The sequence below is a fragment of the Pongo abelii genome, chromosome 8 (assembly GCF_028885655.2).
Source record: "Pongo abelii isolate AG06213 chromosome 8, NHGRI_mPonAbe1-v2.0_pri, whole genome shotgun sequence".
Classification (NCBI taxonomy): Eukaryota; Metazoa; Chordata; class Mammalia; order Primates; family Hominidae; genus Pongo; species Pongo abelii.
Window position 1 is genome coordinate 119,492,188 of NC_071993.2, and position 19,314 is coordinate 119,511,501.

Genomic DNA, 19,314 nt, shown 5'->3' on the forward strand with positions numbered 1-19,314 from the left:
TTTGTCATGTTAATTGAACTCTTAAATCTTACACTTCAGTTCTTGCTTCCTTTCTGTTCCTAGACTAGAATTAGGTAAATTTCTCTTGATGAACACATTTGAAAGGAGGTAAGTGATTAGGGCCTTTTGGATATGAATTTGGAACTGGGCTTTGAACTCAGGATCCCAAGGGGGGCAGTCGGAGGAGAGAAGTGAAAGTGGTGTTGGACAAGCTTATTGGAGCTAAAAGTAATCCAGTAGATATTTTTTATTTCCATTTTAGAGAGTACAGAGTGAGTCTCAGGTGTCCTTTCCGGAAGGAAATGCCTGAGTCTAGTGGATTAGTTATGCCAAGCCCTGGAGGATTGTCTAGACCATCTAGACTTAGCCACATGTAGATGAAGGCATAAACACACTTCTGTGATTCTCTCGCCTTTGCAAGGTGGTTGCAGTGAAATAATTCAGAAAAGTTGGCTTTTGTTCATGAATACTGTGGTTTGCTTAAAATATATTTGGCTCTAGAGCTGTAGTATCTACATGTAGCTATTGAGCACCTGAAATGTGGCTGTTGCTACATTGCGAAATGATAATATTTTAGATATATGCAGTTACGTATTATTAAAATTAAAAACGTTATTAAAACTAGTTTCACTTGTTTCTCTTAACTTAAAAGATTTTTATTTTTACAAACTTTAAAAAATACTGCTACAAGAAAATTTAAAATTGCATGCGTGACTTGCATTATATTTCTGTTTCTCTAGAGGGTTACAGTTGAAGGGATGGTTCCAGTCCTGATTCAGGAACTCACTGCTACAATAGTTTGTTTCTTGTTAGGATTCAGGCTACCTCAAAATCAGCTTCATGAGCTGCTGGGCAAGGTCCAACTTTTTCAATTGAGCATACAGGGAAGATAGTCTTTAGCAGTTACTGATGGCCCAATTATGTCTCATAAAAGATTTAAGCATTTAGGGCCAGGCGTGGTGGCTCACACCTGTAATCTCAGCACTTTGGGAGGCCAAGGTGGGCAGATCATGAGCTCAGGGAATCGAGACCATCCTGGCCAACATGGAGAAACCCCGTCTCTACTAGAAATACAAAAATTAGCTGGGCGTGGTAGCACGTGCCTGTAATTCTAGCTACTCAGGAGGCTGAGGCAGGAGAATTACTTGAACCAGGGAGTCAGAGGTTGCAGTGAGCCAAGATTGCACCACTGCACTCCAGCCTGGTGACACACACACACAAAAAAATTAAGCATTTATGGAGTTGTATTCATCTTTGAATAATATACATTCATATAAACAATTATGTGTGTGTGTATGCATCTGTAGATCTATATATCTGTATGTTGTCTATATATTTGGTCAATTTAGTCAAACTAAGTAATGGCGTCGGTGTTTTTTGCTTTTTTTTTTTTAATAAACTTTTTATTTTAGAACAGTCTGAAATTTACAGAAAAATCACAAAGATAGTATGGAGAATCCCATATACCCCATGCCCAGTTTTCTCTGTGATTAACATCATGTTAATATGGTACATTTGTTACAGCTAGTGAGCCCATATTGATACATTATTATTAACTAAAGGTCATACTTTATTCAGATTTCGTTTTGATTTGTTTTTTGCTTTTTACCAAATGTCCTTTAACTATTCCAGGATCCAATCTGGGATACCGTAAAACATTTAGTACTCATGGCTTTTTAGGCCCCTCATGGCTATGACAGTTTCTCAAACTGTCCTTGTTTCTGATGACTTTACAGTTTAGAAGAGTACTGGTCAGATATTTTCTAGAAGGTTCCCTCAACTGGGATTTGCTCAATGTTTTTCTCATGATTAGATTGGAGTTCTGGGTTTTGGGGAGGAGGACCACAGAGGTAAACCATCATTTTCACCACATATCAAGAATACATACTGTCAACATGACTTATCACTACTGATGTTAACCTTTATCACCTGGCTGAGGTAGTGTTTGCCAGGTTTCTCTACTGTAAAGTTACGCTTTCCCTCCCTTTTCCATACTATTTGGAAGAAAATCATATATGCATAGCCTATACTTAAGGAGTGGAGAGTTACACTCTACTTCCTTGAAGCCAAGTAATTACATGAATTATTTGTAATTCTTTTATGTAAGAGAGATTTATCTATTCATTTATTTACTTATTCAGTCGTTTACATCAGTATGGACTCATAGATACCTATGTTATCCTTTGTGTTATATTCCAATACTACTTTATTTTCATGTTGCTCAAATTGTTTTAGCTTTGACCATTGGGAGCCTTTTTTTTAATTTGGCTTCTGTGTCCTTTTGGTATACCCCCATCATTTTGGCTTTTTTCTTTCCTTTTTTTTAAGGACTATATTGCTTTCTGATAGTATAAGATACTCCAGGATCATCTTCTCTACTTCCTGTTTCAGTGCTAGAATCAGCCCTTTCTCTGAGGAATCCTGTTTCCTTGAATTAAAGAAGGGTATTAGAAACCAAGATCTGGACACTAGGTGTGCACATTACTCCTGGGGTGTTGTTGCTTCTGGAACCTCTCAGCTGACAAAGCAAGGAAATTCACATGTATATACTAAGCCATGTATATGAACATATCTACAAGCATTTGCATATGTAATCATTTGTATATATAGTATGTTAAACACGAGTTCATACTAGTATCTCCAGCTCTAATCCATTATCAGATGGATCATTCTAGAATTGCTTTATTTCAACACTGACCATTCTATACCATGTTACACAGGGTAGCATCAGTAATATACCCATTTAAAAATTATCTGTTCCTCTCTTAGTGGTTTGACTCTACATTTCTAAGTACATACATAATTTCTGCTGCTAGTTTTATTTTAACATATCTACATTGCACAAAGACAGGTACAAGTAACTGAATTCAAGTGAGCCTTGACACTTTCACTTTAATGAGATTGTTCTGTGCTGATTAAGCACTTCTGTAAATATCAAGAATTATACTATGCAAAGACTTGTTTGTATATCAGCACTAAGCACTTGTATTGAGTAGGAAATGAGAGGCCAAGATGGGAGGATCACTTGAGCCCAGGAGCTCAAGATCAGCCTGGGCAACATAGTGAAGCCCCATCTCTACAAAATAAAATTGAATTTAAAACTAGCTGGGCATAGTGGCATGCACCTGTCATCCCAGCTACTCAGGAGGCTGAGATGGGACGACCCCTTGAACCCAGGAGTTTGAGGTTACAGTGAGCTATGATCATGCCACTGCACTCTAGCCTGGGTGACAGAGCGAGACCTTGTCTCTAAAAGAAAAAGAAAACTAATTAAAAATATATTGAGTAGGAAAGAAAAGATCATACATACTATGCTAAGACTTATGTGTATGTACATCAGCACTTATCAAGCTTATAAGCCAAAAAAAAAAAAGCCATGGGAGACTTTGTTTATATATTATATATTAAATAGTATATTTTATATACTCCTCCACTACCCTCCGCTCCTCCCCTCCCCTCCCTCCCTCCCTTCCTTACCCCCTTTCCCCCTTCCCCCCTTCCCCCTTCCCTTCTTCCCTCCTTCCCTCCTTCCCTCCTTCCCTTCTTCCCTTCCTTCCTCCCTCCCTCCCTCCTTCTCTCCTTCCTTTGTTCTTTTCCTTCCTTTGTTCCTTCCCTTCACTTCCCTTTCCTTCCTTCCTTCCTTCTTTCTCTGCTCCCTCCCTTCCTCCCTCCCTCCTTCTCTCCTTGCTTTGTTCCTTCCCTCCTTCTCCCCTCCCTCCCTCTCTCCCTCCCTGCCTTCCTTCCTTCCTTCCTTCCTCATACTTTACCGCTAAATCATCACTTTTAAGATTTGCCTTCTTAAAAACATGAGGAACACTATAAGGACCAATCAAAGAATGTCTCAGTTCCATCATTATTTCTGACAGCACCATCACAAAATGAATTTTATGAAAAGAAAATGATCTAATTGTGTTAACTCCACCTCTATTCCAATTTAATTATTTTTTTCGTGAAGGGAAATTTGTCATTTCAAATGGGAAGATTTGCCCCAGTCCTCACTAAAATGAGCTGTTTTTCCCCCTCAGTTTCTCTGTGAGTAATAAGTATGTTGCTGCGTGCTAAGACTGACTCATTCATTCTGTAAGCACTTAGTGGCCCCTACCATGTACAGCTCTCTATGCTAAATACAGAGATTGGACACGATTTGTCAAGAGTAGTCTCTGCCTTCAAGGAGCTGGCAATGAGCCTGAAGAGGAAACTGCAGGCTAGGTGCAGTGGCTCACACCTGCAATCCCAGCACTTTGGAAGGCCGAGGCAGGTGGATCACTTGAAGTCAGGAGTTTGAGATAAGCCTGACCAACATGGTGAAACCTCATTCTACTAATATAATACAAAAATTAGCTGTGCATGGTGGCGCATGCCTGTAGTCCTAGCTACTTGGGAGGCTGCAGCAGGAGAACCACTTGAACCTGGGAGGTGGAGGTTGCCGTGAGCCAAGATTGCACCACTGAACTCCAGGCTGGGTGACAAAGTGAGAGTCCATCTCAAAAAAAAAAAAAGAGGAAACTGCAGAACCTAATTTTTAATGACCATTGTACCCTCTAGAGCCGAGCATAGAACTCTAGGAATTCAAAGGACATGGGGTATGTCTCAGGACCTCGCCTAGAAGGATAGGTGGGGTTTGGACAGACAGAAATAGGCAAAGACTATATTATAAGAGGTTGCAGTAAATGGATGCAGTGGGCATCTGTTGCGCCCAGCAGCTTTCATTCTATCTACTCAATTTCCTATTGAGGAACTACTTAAACCCCCTTATTCCAGTCTTGATAGAACTGACAGGCTGCCCTGCCCTCTGTAGGTCAAGAGGTGAACATATTCCCCAAGCAAGGACATTCATAGAATTTTTGCCAGGAATTTGATCAGAATGAACCAAGGGAAGAGAATAGTGAGAGCTGCTCAAGACTTTTCTTTAGCAGAGACTGTAAGTTCCTATTCCCTTGGTACCCTGAGCTACTCCTGATATTTGTCTTTCCCAAGCTGGGTGGCTCATTTGTGTCCATTGATCCTGTGAGCCACCCCACATTATTCTAACAAATTATCTTTTTTGGCTTCGTTTAGCCAGAATCATTTCTGTCACATTCAGCCAAAGAACCCTAAATGGTAGCTTAACAAAGATTTAGAGAAGAAAAAGACAAGATTTGTTTGGGTGGCAATGGACAGTCTGTCTGTAGACTGTATACTAGAAAGCTTGTAGTTGGAAATAAAGTTGGAAAGGATGCTTGGCTCTGAAATGTCGAGGACCTTAACTGCTAAGCTCAACTGACCCACCAAAGCCAAATTTTAGGAAGATTAAATGGGAGAGGGGGCAGGGAAACCAAGGTGGTTAGTAGCATAGCTTCTTTTGCAAATTCTTGCTCTGTCCTGCATTACGTATTTAACTTACCTTCATTTTTTGAAAACTGATTGTATATGCCAAGCTCGTTATAGTGTAGGACTATAAAGATGACTAAAGACATGGTTCTTGTCTTCCCAGAGCCCCTAAGCTGAAACGTTGTTCATGTGAGGGATAAATCATTAGGATTACATAAGAGTTATAGATATTTTCCGTACAAGAGAGTGATTAACTCTTATGTTGGGTTGGGAAAGCCTTCAAAGAAGTAATGATTTCTGAAGAGAGTTTTGAGTAGAGGTTTGCCAGGTGGGCCTGATGGAGATGGGCATTGGGATTAAAGGATTGAAGGCCTGGAAATATATCAGCGTTAGAGATAAAGATTTAGGATCATAAATACATAATGTGATAGCTTTAAAATGGATGAAATTGCCCAGGGACATAGACGACAGTCATAAGAAAGGCAAGGACTGAACTCCAAGGAACATCTGCAGTTAAAAGATGGCCTGAAAAATACAATGCCTAGCAGAGGACCGTGAGACAGGAGTGAGCATTCAGGAGAATTACCAGATCAGGGTGCCATGGGAGCCAGTAGAGGAGAAAGTTACAGGACGGGAGGAGCAAAGTGTAAGAAACCACAAGATTAAATAAAAACAGGACCTAAGAATGTCTATTAGTTTGGGCAAAGGAAGGATTATTAATCTAGTGAGAGTAATTTCAGTGGAATGGTGGGGGCAGGAGTTAGTTTACAGGGAGTGGATGGGGAGATGAGGAAGGGAAACAGAGTCTATACCCTTGCTTTCAAGAAAATTGACTGGTGATGAAAGGAGAGGAATATTAGCAAAGGGGAATACGGGTCAAGGGAGGCTTCTTTCTTTGTTTTGTTTTGCTAATGAGAAAAACTGATGCTTATTAGTCCTGGAGGTCCACGGCATGGACTTTCCTATCAACTGAATACCTTAAAGAGAACAGGATGTTCCTCCTGATACGTAAATACACCATCTCACTTTTGATCCAAGATAAGCCTGTCTTCTTTTGTATTTTTCTCTATCACAAAAATGTAGTCTGTTCTAACTGTGTGAACAAAAGGGTTGAAATGTCCCAGAAGCAAATACATGTGGGATCATCTATTAAATATTGAATCTGGCCATATGTAGATTTAACTTTTCAAGGAGGGAAAATCAAGTTGAATTCTAATCCCAAACGCATATTTTTCTTAGGGAGAAATATTGTGAGTACACATAAAACACCTTATGTGACAACTGTTCCCCCTCTGTAGTTTGGGGATAACAAAGGGAAAGGGTTAAGTTTAGTAGAATCTACTAATAATCTAATCATTGTTTTAGTGAAATAATTTTATACATATATATATATTTTTTGTTTTGTTTTTTTTTTTTGAGACGGAGTCCTGCACTGTCGCCCGGGCTGGAGTGCAGTGGCATGATCTTGGCTCACTGCAACCTCCGCCTCCCGGGTTCAAGCAATTCTCCTGCCTCAGCCTCCCAAGTAGTTGGGATTACAGGCACCCGCCACCACACCCAGCTAATTTTTTGTATTTTTAGTAGAGACGGGGTTTCACTGTGTTGGCCAGGATGGTCTCAAACTTCTGACCCTGTGATCCACCCGTCTAGGCCTCCCAAAGTGCTGAGGTTACAGGCGTGAGCCACCGTGCCCCGCCAGTGAAATAATAATTTCTACTAAAGCTTCCCCACTTAGGATTGGCTGTCTTTCTGAAGGCTGGTCAGCTGGTAGGTGTTGTACCCATTTCAAGCTTCATGACTTTTCTAGTCTGTTGTGTTAGTCAGTCTCATTAGGCTCCCATGTGACATAAACCCAGTTTTAAATAAAGAATAAGAAAGTTGTTGGCTCAAGAAACCAAACTATGATAAAGTCAAGCTTTTATAAAGTCAAGCCATTTCTGTTATTTCAAGCCAGGAACTAACTATATCTCTCTCTCTCTGTCTCTCAGTTGTGTTTCTTTTTAAATGCAGGATTTATTTTCAGCCATTGCATGCTTGCTTTCTTCTTGGAGCTAGACCAATGGATGCTAGCAGCTTCTAGGCTCATTTTTTCGTTACCAGGAGAAAGGAAAAGGCTTTCCCCTTGCTCTAGAACTTTGATTGTTCTCCCTGGTTCATATATGCCTATCCCACCGCCCAACCCCCAGATGGATGTAGCCAGAGGATTGAGTTACTAAGATTAGTCCAGCTGGGATTAGATGCCCGTCATTTGCCAAGTCACTGTGACTGAAGAAGCAGAGTCTTAATGGAGATAGCATTTTCATTGTCCCGCTTGGTGAGGAAGGAGGCCTTTGAAGAGAATAGGGGCTGTTGCCTGAGAAGAGAAGCATGCTAGGCAGACAAGAACTAGAGATGTTCAATACATTTGGTTTGCACAAAACTTAACTAGGGTATGTGAACAAATAGGCTGACTGGCTGGAATGAGGGTATGGGAAGGCTTTCTGAAATTGTCTGCCAGGACATGTCTCTCCTAGAGAAGGGAATTACAGTTGGGTTATAACTTGATTGTATTAGAAAAATAAACCACATACAGAGACTTAGCACTTTATAATATTAAAGTAATTTCACTTGCATCAAGCTTACTGGAGCTAAAAGTAATCCAGTAGATATTTTTTATTTCCATTTTAGAGAGTACAGAGTGAGTCTCAGAAAAAAAGAGAAAAATTTATTGCCCAGGATCCCATAACCATTGAGTGAGAGAGTAGCTTTCAGTTTGGAATCAGTAATCCTAACTTCAAATATTTATTCCATTACACCTGATTCTCCATGCTACTGAAAGTACAATTTTTTAAAGGATTGTTTTTGCCCAGCTTTAGGAAGCGTTTTTGTATATAACTTTTAAATTGTATTAAAAAATCAGTTATTCCCAATTTATTAAAGTTATGACTTCACAGATTCCTTAGGCCAGCACAAATCTGCTCTTGTTGACTTAGTCTCTCCTAAAGGGCAACATAATTTTTAGTTTCTCTTAAAAATATGTCTCTCTTAAAAATGGTATCTCTTAATAATTAGGTACTCTATCAGATTATATGTTTCTAGATAGCCTAGAATCAATGGCTTAAAGTGGTTTCAAACCCACCAAAGAATGATATGCTCTTTTGCCTTATATTCTGTAATCTGATTGACCAGAAAGGAGAAAGGCATATAAAAATTGAAGTTTTAAAATATTAAATTTATTTGTATCTTTAGCAATTTCTTGGTATTATTGTCTGTTTCAGATGAAAAGAAACAGATGGTTGCAAATGTGGAGAAACAGCTTGAAGAAGCGAAAGAACTGGTATGTACAGACAGTAATGTATTTTAACACACAGCCAGAGCCGTTTAAGCTAATGTCTTCCTCTAGCCTGTTTTATACATTGTGGAAATGTGAAGCATTGCTGATTAGCATTTTATAATTCAGAATTTGTCAATTTTTAAATTGAAGAGACTTTAGTAGCTTCTTGGGATTTTATTCTTCTTAGCAAAGGTGATTCATTAAATATCTATCTCTAATTTTTATTCCATCATAATACGTTTCATAGCAGCTGTAAATAGCTAATGCTGGATAAAGGCGTACTGGGTACCAGACACCGGATTAAAAATACTACTTGCTTTATAATATTTAATTTTCTCAATAACCATGTGAGATAATATTATTTGTCAAAAATGATAAAGGGTCTGATATTTTCTCCTATTTGCAAGCTCTCAAGTGAGCTTGCTACAGTTTCATAGATGACTAGAGAAGACATGAGACTCCTAGGTCAGAGACAAAAGATTGTTATTACCCACAACAATAGCAGTTGCCTGTGTTTCAGGCTGGTTGCATCAGTTCCTGAGTTTGAATTCCCACAGTGGTGATGCAGGCAGGCCTAGATGTATGCTTACAACAGCATTAGAATGCCTTAGAGGAATAGAACGAGAGCCTAGAAAATGTGCCACTTTCTAGCAGCCTATAAGCAAGGCTGTTCCTTGTCCCAGGGGGACACATTATTTCCTGTCCCTGAGCTCCCCGCAAACACAGTTCTGAAAAATGGCTCAGACAGAGTGCTCAGGACCTTGTATTCTTGGCATGCCAGGCAAGACATGTAGGAGCATGAGAGAACCTTGGCCAATGATTCTCAATACTGTTACTACTCCCATTTTGTGGATGGGGAGACTGAGACTTAGAAAGATGAAGTAACTTGTTGGAGGTCCCAAATCCTGTTAAGTGATAGAGTAAATATTTGTTCCTAGTTTGCTAAACCCAGAGCTCTGGTTCATCTACTACTTTTTTATATAAATAAATTAGTAAAACATGGAGCAGAAAAGGACTCAAAGTATTGTGTCTTAATTTGGGGTTTTAAAAGCCAACTACTACAAGCACGACTCAACTTGTTACTACACATTGTGGCCCTATGAGTGTGTTGCTTTTCTATTTTATTTTATTTTTGATATAAAGTCTCACTCTGTCACCTAGGCTGGAGTACAGTGGCACAATCTCGGCTCACTGCAACCTCTGCCTCTTGGGCTCAAGCGATTCTCATGCCTCAGTGCTCCAAGTAGCTGGGATTACAGAGCAATACCACACTTGGATAATTTTGTTTGTTTGTTTGTTTGTAGAGAGGGGGTTTTGTCATGTTAGCCAGGCTGGTCTTGAACTCGTGCCCTCAACTGATCTGCCCGCCTTGGCCTCCCAAAGTGCTGGGATTACAGGCATGCACCACCACGCCTGGCTAATTTTGTATTTTTAGTAGAGACGGGGTTTCACCATGTTAGGCTGGTCTTGAACTCCTGACTGCAGGTGATCCACCCACCTTGGCCTCCCAAAGTGCTGAGATTACAGGCCTGAGCCACTGTGCCCAGCTGATACTGCCCTTTTGATGAGGACCTTGGGAGAAAACATTTTTGATTTGACTATTGGGATTAATTGTGTTTCTGCTGACCATCTGGTTTGTGTTTGTCTCTTGGACACTACACTGCAAGAAAAGATCTTGCAGTGATCTTTTCTCCCACTCTGCACTGGCCACATAAATGTTGTGACAACATGGAACAAGTGCACATTCTTGGTTTCATTTTAAGTGCTTGTTGTGTGTTTCCTTTTTCTGTCTTACCTACTTTTAATTTAGTTTTAAGTATCCATGTAAAATATCTTCAACAAAAATATACTTAAGGCTCAGATTTTGGCTTGCAAGTATTTTTGCTGTTATTTTTCCAGATGATCCTGTTTACCTTGTTAGAACTAAATAATTGATAATCTCAGAGGGTTGTTTTAAATAATTGTCTTGCTAAGTAATGATTTTATTTATTGGTGCTTCTCGTTTATGTTGAGACATAATCATTTAAACTATCACTGTTTAAATCAAGGCTAATTAAAATTATCTTTTTTCTTTATAATAAATTGAAGCCTATTAATTGAAAGGTGATTGTGTGGTTTATCTTCCTATGCTACTATAGTTATTCAGTCGCTAACACTGAATACAGGTTTTATTAGTGATAAGCTGGTAGGGTTCTGGAAGGAACTTATTAGAAAGCTTTAAAAGGTAAACTACATGGCAACATTTTTGCATGTGATTTTATCAGACATGGCCTGAGCCAATTTGTTGTTGTTACTGGTTTTTATTTATTTATTTATTTATTTTTTGAGACGGAGTCTCGCTTCATCGCCCAGGCTGGAGTGCAGTGGCATGATCTCAGCTCACTGCAACCTCTACCTCCCCAGTTCAAGCAATTCTCCTGTCTCAGCCTCCCGAGTAGCTGGGACTACAGGCACCCGCCACCACACCCAGCTAATTTTTGTATTTTTAGTAGAGACGGAATTTCACCTTGTTGGTCAGGCTAGTCTCGAACTCCTGACCTCAGGTGATCTACCTGCCTCGGCCTCCCAAAGTGCTGGGATTACAGGGGTGAGCCACTGCGCCCGGCCTTGTTTTTATTTTTTAATGGCAACTACAAGTAAGCCACTTCTGCTATCTTGTATAGTGCTTGCTGTATCTTCTTCATCACTTGCAATCATCATTACTAGAGTTAATTTTAATCTAGCAATTATCAAGTAAGAGACACTGTTCTAAGTACGTTATAAGAATTGCCTCATTTAATTTTCACAGCTGCTCTGTGAAAAAGATACTGTTTTATAAGTGGGAAAAGTAAGGCACAGAGACATTAAGAAACCTGTTCAAGATTCCAGGACTAATAAGTAGTAGAGCCTATGATGTCAACGTAAGAGTTTGACTTCAAAGCCTATGCCTAAACCATTATAGTATTTCTGCATTGCTGCCAATTAAACTCTTCTGTGTTGTATCCAAAGTGTTATCTGATAGCAGGTTGTTAAAAAAAAAAAAAGTGCCTTGCTGTGATTTCATTGAGCTATATATAATTTAGCATATTACTGTATCCATTTAATGCCATATCAATGTGGTTATAAAGTATCGGGAGTTAGGATGAAGGTAAAGATCACACATTGGTTGGTATGTGATTTTCCTAATTAGAAAACACCTGCCAGAATAAATGTCACCAAATAAGGCTTAGCTGATGTTTCATGGATTACCCATGGGAAATAATAGCTTACTTTATCTTCCCATAGTTGTGGAGGTTAATGGTCAGAAGACAAAACCCGGTTGGATTGAATGATGGGCTATTCCAAGTATATTGAAATCAAATTATTAATAATGTTTGGGTTAATGTGTATCTTTTATTTTATTTTATTTTATTTTATTTTTGAGATGGAGTCTTGCTCTCTCACCCAGGCTGGAAGGAGTGCAGTGGTGCAATCTCAGCTCACTGCAACCTCTGGCTCCCAGGTTCAAGCTATTCTCCTGCCTCAGCCTTCTGAGTAGGTGAGATTACAGGTGCCCACCACCATGCCCAGCTAATTTGGTATTTTTAGTAGAGACGGGGTTTCGCCATGTTGCCCAAGCTGTTCTCAAACTCCTGACCTCAAGTGATCCACCCACCTTGGCCTCCCAAAGTGTTGGGATGACGGGCGTGAGCCACTGCGCCTGGCCAAATGTGTATGTTTTAACAAAGCATGTACTTGAGCACAATGTGTGTCACTTGGCAAGTACTCAGAATTGTTGAACTAAACAAAAATTAAGTGTAAAAGTAGTTTCAGTGTTATTTGATCGTTCAGCACCCTGAACCTGGTTCCTCAACTACAAAATGAGGAACTGGAATTAGATCCTTTCAGCCGTAAACATTTGTGCAAATAAGAGTAACAGTGTGGTTTAAATCACATTTTTCTCTCCCCCTTCTAGCTTGAACAGATGGATTTGGAAGTCCGAGACATACCACCCCAAAGTCGAGGGATGTACAGCAACAGAATGAGAAGCTACAAACAAGAAATGGGAAAACTCGAAACAGATTTTGTGAGTCAAATTCGACCCTTTGTCGTATTTCCTTTTTTTTTTAAATTGTTTCCTCCTAATGCCTCAGTCAGCATTAAATGCACAGTCTTTTGGGCTCATGTAGAAGACAAGTAACAGCTTTCATTCTTTATGAGTTAGGGATCTAAAAAATGGTTATAGAGATAGCTAATGGTGGAATTTAAGGTATGTTGGATTAATGACTCATAAATAGATCCAAATAATGCGGCCATTTGAGTCTGAATGGTATTTACTGATACTTAACATTTATTAAAATTTTGAAACTCAGTTTCTGGCCTTTCAGGGTTTGGAGCCTTTAAGATGCAGCCTGTACATTTGCAGCTCCTGGACTTCAGGGGCTCATAGTCTCCTGAAAGCATATCTGTATTTTTGGATGCATGTTTCCATGTGTATTTTTTTCCTGGGATAAACTCCATAGACTTTATTAGATTCTTAATAGGATATATCATACCCTTCCCCCAAAAGATAAAAGAAACCACTTTCAATTGACAGTTTATATGTGATCCTTTATATTAATTGCCCATGAGAATATGTAGCTGTCTCTTCCTATATATCTGGCTTTCAACTGTATCTGCTTTATAGCAAATTTAAGAATATAAATGTAAAGACATAATGTTAAAGTTGTTAGTAATTAGAAATTAATAGGAGTAGAAAAGATACAGCTGAGTAATTCCACTCCTGAGTATATGTCCAAAAAAAAAATTGAAAGCAGAGTCTCGGAGAGAGATTTGCACGTCCATATTCATAGCAGCATTTTCACAATAGCAGAGAGGTGGAAGCAACCTAAGCATCCATTGTTAAATAAATGGATACACAAAATGTGGTATATCCACGCAATGGAATATTATTCAGCCTTAAAAAAGAAAGGAAATTCTGTCACATGCAACAACTTGAATGAACCTCGAGGACATTATGCTATGTGAAATAAGTTACTCACAAAGACAAATACTACATAATTCCACTGATATGAGGTATCTAGAGTAGTCAGATTCATAGAAACAGAAAGTAGAATGGTAGTTACCAGGGACTTGAGGGGAGGGAGAAATGGAGAGTTGTTTCATGGGCAAAGAGTTTCAGTTTTGCCAGACTGAAACTTACAAAAAGTTCTGGAGATTGGTTACTCAACAATGTGAATATATTTAACACCACTGAACCATACACTTAAAAATGGTTAAAATGGTAAATTTTATGTTATGTGATTTTACCACAATTAAAAATAAAAAGATACAGATAAAAAGTATTTTAAAAACTCTGCTAATGATGAAAGAACAAAGAAGTTAACACAATAACAACTAACTGTTCTTATAGGCTGGCATAGGAAATTAGGTTTTCAGCAAATTAATGAAATTTCATATGACTCACATTAAAAAATAAGAAGATACAGGCGAGGAAAGATCTGAGCCTTACCTATGAGCAACAGAAGTCATGTGTTGGGTGATAAATCAGCTGTATTTTTGAATCTGGGGCACAAATTCACAAGGGAAGTCAAGAATGTATAAGGATCTTTCCGCCTCAGTTCTTGCCTTAGGTGTTTTGCTTTTGGAGGGTACAGCTTCTAGGCTACCGTATACCTTTCCACTGTAAGACCAACATCAATGGACCTGGAAGAAATCCCTCCTAGAGTCTGAAAGTAGGGTGATTTGCAGTTATGCATGCTTGTTTTGTATTTGAATGGCTACTATCTTGTTAAGTTGAGGTGGATCACATCAATAACTCTGATGCCTTTTAGACTGTGCTCTTATTAACTAAAAAAAATTAAAACTCATTATGGGCCCAAATTGATAAAATAAATGTATATGCCTAAGTATGTGCCCTGTACTAGGTAAAATTTTCTCCAACTGCTTTGTGAAAGGCTAGTTTTTCTCAGTAAAAATGTGAAATATAGTGAGAAAATTGGATTAAGAACTTGACAACTCAAATTTATACTGAGAAAATTCTAACTGAAGTTAAAGTTTCAATATAAATGATAAAGCAAAATAGCATATTTATAAAGATTATTTTAGCTTGCTCACCTCATTTTTAATGGAACTCTTTTCTGAAGATTTTACTTATGGGTTCTTGAAAAACAAAGGGTATGAATTTGCTAGGGCTGTGACAACAAAGTACCACAGACTGGGTGGCTTAAACAACGTACATTTATTGTCTCACAATTCTGGAAACTGGAAGTTGGAGTTCAAGGTGTTGGCAGGTGTGGTTCCTTTTGAGGCCTCTCTCCTTGATCTTTAGATGGCTTCTCCCCATATCTTCATATGTCTTCCCTCTGCACGTTTCCATGTCCCAATTTCCTCATATAAGACATCAGTCGTATTGAATTAAGGCCCACACGAATGACATCATTGTAATGTAATCACCTCTTTGAAGACCCTATCTCCAGAGACAGTCACATTCTCAGTATGGGAATCAAGACTTCAATATATGAATTTAGAAGAGACACAATTCGGTTTGTAATGTTTAGGTCAGTTTTAATCTTTTATTCTTAAATTTTTTTTCAGAAATTAAATTATTTCTGTGGCTTATAAGTCAGCTAACCCAATCTTTAGTCTTTTTTTGTTTCCCAAAGAGTACAATACTGGGTAAAGTCCTTTAGGTATTTGGAAATTGTATACTTGGATAAGTGTTCCTTTCTGGGCTATATTTTCTAGTATAAAGAAAAATGGAACCAACAACTATGAAACTAAAAATTTATTCTCTAGTTCAGGGATGTCCAATTTTTTAGCTTACCTGGGCCACACTGGAAGAAGAATTGTCTTGGGCTACACATAAAATATCCTAACACTGATGATAGCTGATGAGCTAAAAAAAAAATAGCAAAAAACCTTATAATGTATTAAGAAAGTTTATGAATTTGTGTTGGGCCGCAAAAAGCCATCCTGGGCTGCCTGCAGCCTGCTGGCCATGGATTAGACTAGCTTGATATAGGCTATCATTAACAATTCATGTATTTATATGTATATTTGCTACCACAGCTTTCTTCTACCATGTTAGGAAACATCTTTCACCACCACTACTTCTATTGAATAGGGATTTACAGTTTGTAAATTACTTTAACATACATTATTTCATTTCATCGTGTGAAGAATAGACAGAGAATATATGGATTACTATCCTCATTTACACATGATAAAACAAAGAGGCTTAGATTAATTATAGATTTCATTCAGCAAGAGTTTCTTGAGTACTATGGTGTGTCAGGCACTGTCCGAGGTGCTAGAATGCAGCAGTGGTGAACAAGATTAAAGTTCTACTTGTCATACAGTTTAAATTATAGCGGGGGAAAAAATCTAGTGGGAAAGACAACAAACAAATAAATACACATTATAATTTCAGGTAGAGATACATTATATAAAGTGAACAAATGAATAGAGAGTGACCAGCAGGGTGATTGTGGCCATTTGTGCTTGGTTGTTCTCTACGGTTTAAGAGAGAGGAAGAAATGTGTGTGTGCTTGCAGAGAAAGCAAAGGAAAGATCTGTGAGGGCATTGTAGGCTGTGGTAAAGACCTTGGCTTTTATTCTGGGTTGCGGAAAGGCCACTGGAGGACTTTGAGAAGTGAACATTCCTTCGACTCCTGTTTTACAGCTTTCTTCATTTTACCACACCATCTTACATGATATATTTGAATAGAGTGTAGAAAATATTGACATAACTCCCTTGTTTTAATTATTATTTCTTTTATAGATCCATCTTTTTTTTAAATGATTGGAGAATATCTATTTAAAGATACTTGATAACTTTCATATGCTGACATACCATACCTAGAAATACTGAATTTCAAGAAAGGCTAGCAGAGATGGTTCTTCAGCTCTGTGTTTATTGCAGTTGAAGCCGTTCTCCTGTTCCCCTTGTAATAGCAAGACTTTGGGGGAGCATTTATGCCCATGGGGAGGGGCAGAGGACAACTCAATACTGTTTTCTTTGACTCATTTGTCCACTTGCTTTCTTTCCCCAGCCGCTCCTTCTCCTCTGCCTACCCTTTGGATGCCTGGATCCTTCAGGCTTCCTCAGTACTTACTCCCATAACCTCCTCTCTGTGTTATCGTCGTTCCCGTTCCCTCCATGGCTGCGTCTATACTGACTGGTGTTTGTAGCCCAGACCTCTTGGTAGAGTTTATATTTCTTACTATTTATCCCAGAGTCTTTTAAACACACTCAGATTCAACAAGTACTGGTTACTTCAGAGTTATCGTTAATTTTTCAACCTTGTACATCCACTGGGTCACTGAGAATTAGCAGATCTACCACCTAAATATCTCTACTACTGGAAGCCTTCGTGGTTTCTCTATCTGGATAATTGTAGTACTATTTCCTAATTCTGTTCTTCTGTCATTCAAAACCCTCTACACCATTCCGTAATTATCTTTTGAATACACTGATCTGTATATGTCATGCCATTACACAAAATCCCAGAGTCCTCATTGCCTGCCGAATAAAATCCAGGTCAATTTCTAGGTATTCTATCCTGTTCCATTGCTTCTTCACGTCTAATAATTTTATTATAATGTACTTGCTGTTATGGCCTTTATGTTCTTATAAAGCCTAGATTTTATTATTATTTTTTAGAACAGCACAGCTCAACCTTTTTTTTTCATTATCACTTCTCTAAGGATACTTTTTAGACATGTTTTTCCTAATCGTCCCACTCCTTCCCCTATTAAATTTTAATACCACTGATATTCTGTATCTGTACATCTCTTCATGTACTATGGCTCCTTGGAGGGCCACACATCTTTGTAATATCTTAAGATTCATCATACTCCCAAGAACTAATTTTTGCCTCTGTGGACATGATATCGCTCCTGTTGACAATGCATGCTTTAGACAATGTGAGGCTTTATTCAGGCAGTTAGATAATTTACCGGCAAATCAGATTGGTCCTTTCAGACTTTATTGTTAGACTTTGTTAGAACATGTTTAGAGTAGCCTTGCTTTTACGGTGTGGCCTTTCTTGGGTTCCTTTTGAATGACTGGAGTGTTTAGTAAGTGCTGTCTCCCCTATGTTTGTTTGGAATTCCATCTCTCTGCCCTGGGCAACCTCTAAAATATCCATTCAATCCATTACTCCCAGTAGCTGTTCTCTGTGAGACCTCGTGGGGTCTCATCCTCTACATATGCAAGTTCATTTTCAGCCAAAGACTTAGGGGACCACTTTCTCGATTTCTGGAGCTCCTTCTCTTTGTGGCTTCTTCTCACCGTTACCCTTCTATGTTTGATGATGCATCCCAGCAGTCCTAACTCCAGTGTCTGCCTCCTAAGTTCAGTGACTTGCTGCACTCCCTGTGGGCTCCCCCTCCGTGTGCTGCAATCGGGAAAGTGCCTCCAGGCTGAGAGCTATGCGGGGCTCATTTCACATGTTTTTCTTCTTTAAGGAATTACGCTCCTCCACGGCTTGTTGTCCAACTTTGGAAAATAATTTTGATTCATGCATTTTGTCCATGTTCACAGTTGTTTAGAACAGGAGGGTTTGTCTTGTACCAATTACCCCACCATGGCAGGAAATGAAAGTTCAGTGTAGATTTAATGTTTCTTAATTCCTTAACAGATAATTTTATATATCAGATAATGAAAAATAATAGTCTGCTGTTTACTGTAGAGAAGTTGAAACTTTCTCTCTCAAGTGTTGAGTCGAAGTATGCTAAAATGAATTGACACTGGACAGATTAATGGGAAAAACCAAACAAAATGTATTGTGTGCGTAAGTACAGAGGCCACACACAAAGTAAGAGACTCAAAGTAGGGCCAGATAACTGAAGCTTTTATACTGTAGTGCAGAAAAGCATAGAGATTTGCAGTGTGGGAACAGGTTATCAGAGCAAGAGGGGAGGAAGGCAAGCAAAGGTTGTCTTGGCTCTGCTGATGGAGCTTCACAGGCAGCAACCCCTCGGAAGAATGGATGGGAGCCTGTGGAAAAGCTTCCTGTTACCTTTAAAAGTGCCAGGCGCGGTGGTTCATGCCTATAATCCCAGCACTTTGGGAGGCCGAGGCAGGCGGATCACTTGAGGTCAGGAGTTCACATACCAATGTTCACATACCAGCCTGGCCAATGTGGTGAAACCCCATCTCTACTAAAATTACAAAAATTAGCCGGGCATGGTGGCGCACGCTTGTAATCCTAGCTACTTAGGAGGCTGAGGCCTCCCTTGAACCCGGGAGGCAGAGGTTACAGTGAGCTGAGATCGCACCACTAAACTCCAGCCTGGGCAACAGAGCAAGACTCAGTCTCAAAAAATAAAATAAAATAAAAAAGCGTCAGACTTTCAGTCTCCTTTTCCTCTGAGTTCATCTTTCCAAGATCTGGGTAAAGCCAATACGGGTCAGGGTGGGGGCGCTCAGAGAAAGCCTGTTTTGCATTTGCTGTTTACTTAACTAATATTGATTTCCTCTACAAATGCAAATCTCCAGCTTTTCAGAGCCATTCTTGTGTTTGTATCCCCTCTGAATAGCCATCTCAAAAATACACCAAAGAAGTACATTTTGGGGTGGCATATTTTGGTTTTCTTCATTACGGTGGCTTATCATGGAATATAATTTGTAGCTGACTAAATACCTGTTTAAAGGATTTTAAAATTCATGCGGTAATTTGCAGTCAGCATTGTGTGTGTGGGAGGGTGTTAAGGAAAGTTAGTGGTCA

At 39.0% G+C, this 19,314-nt stretch overlaps 1 protein-coding gene across 19 annotated transcripts in view; it reads left to right on the plus strand.

The window, feature by feature from the left end:
* VTI1A (vesicle transport through interaction with t-SNAREs 1A) overlaps nucleotides 1–19,314 on the plus strand; it is a 378,702-nt gene that overhangs the window by 4,260 nt on the left and 355,128 nt on the right. For all 19 annotated transcript variants that reach the window (XM_002821147.5, XM_054522863.2, XM_063727746.1 and 16 more), the window contains exons 2-3: nucleotides 8,568–8,626; nucleotides 12,558–12,668. In XM_002821147.5, the coding sequence (XP_002821193.3) occupies nucleotides 8,568–8,626; nucleotides 12,558–12,668 (170 nt within the window). The remainder of the gene's footprint in view (nucleotides 1–8,567; nucleotides 8,627–12,557; nucleotides 12,669–19,314) is intronic.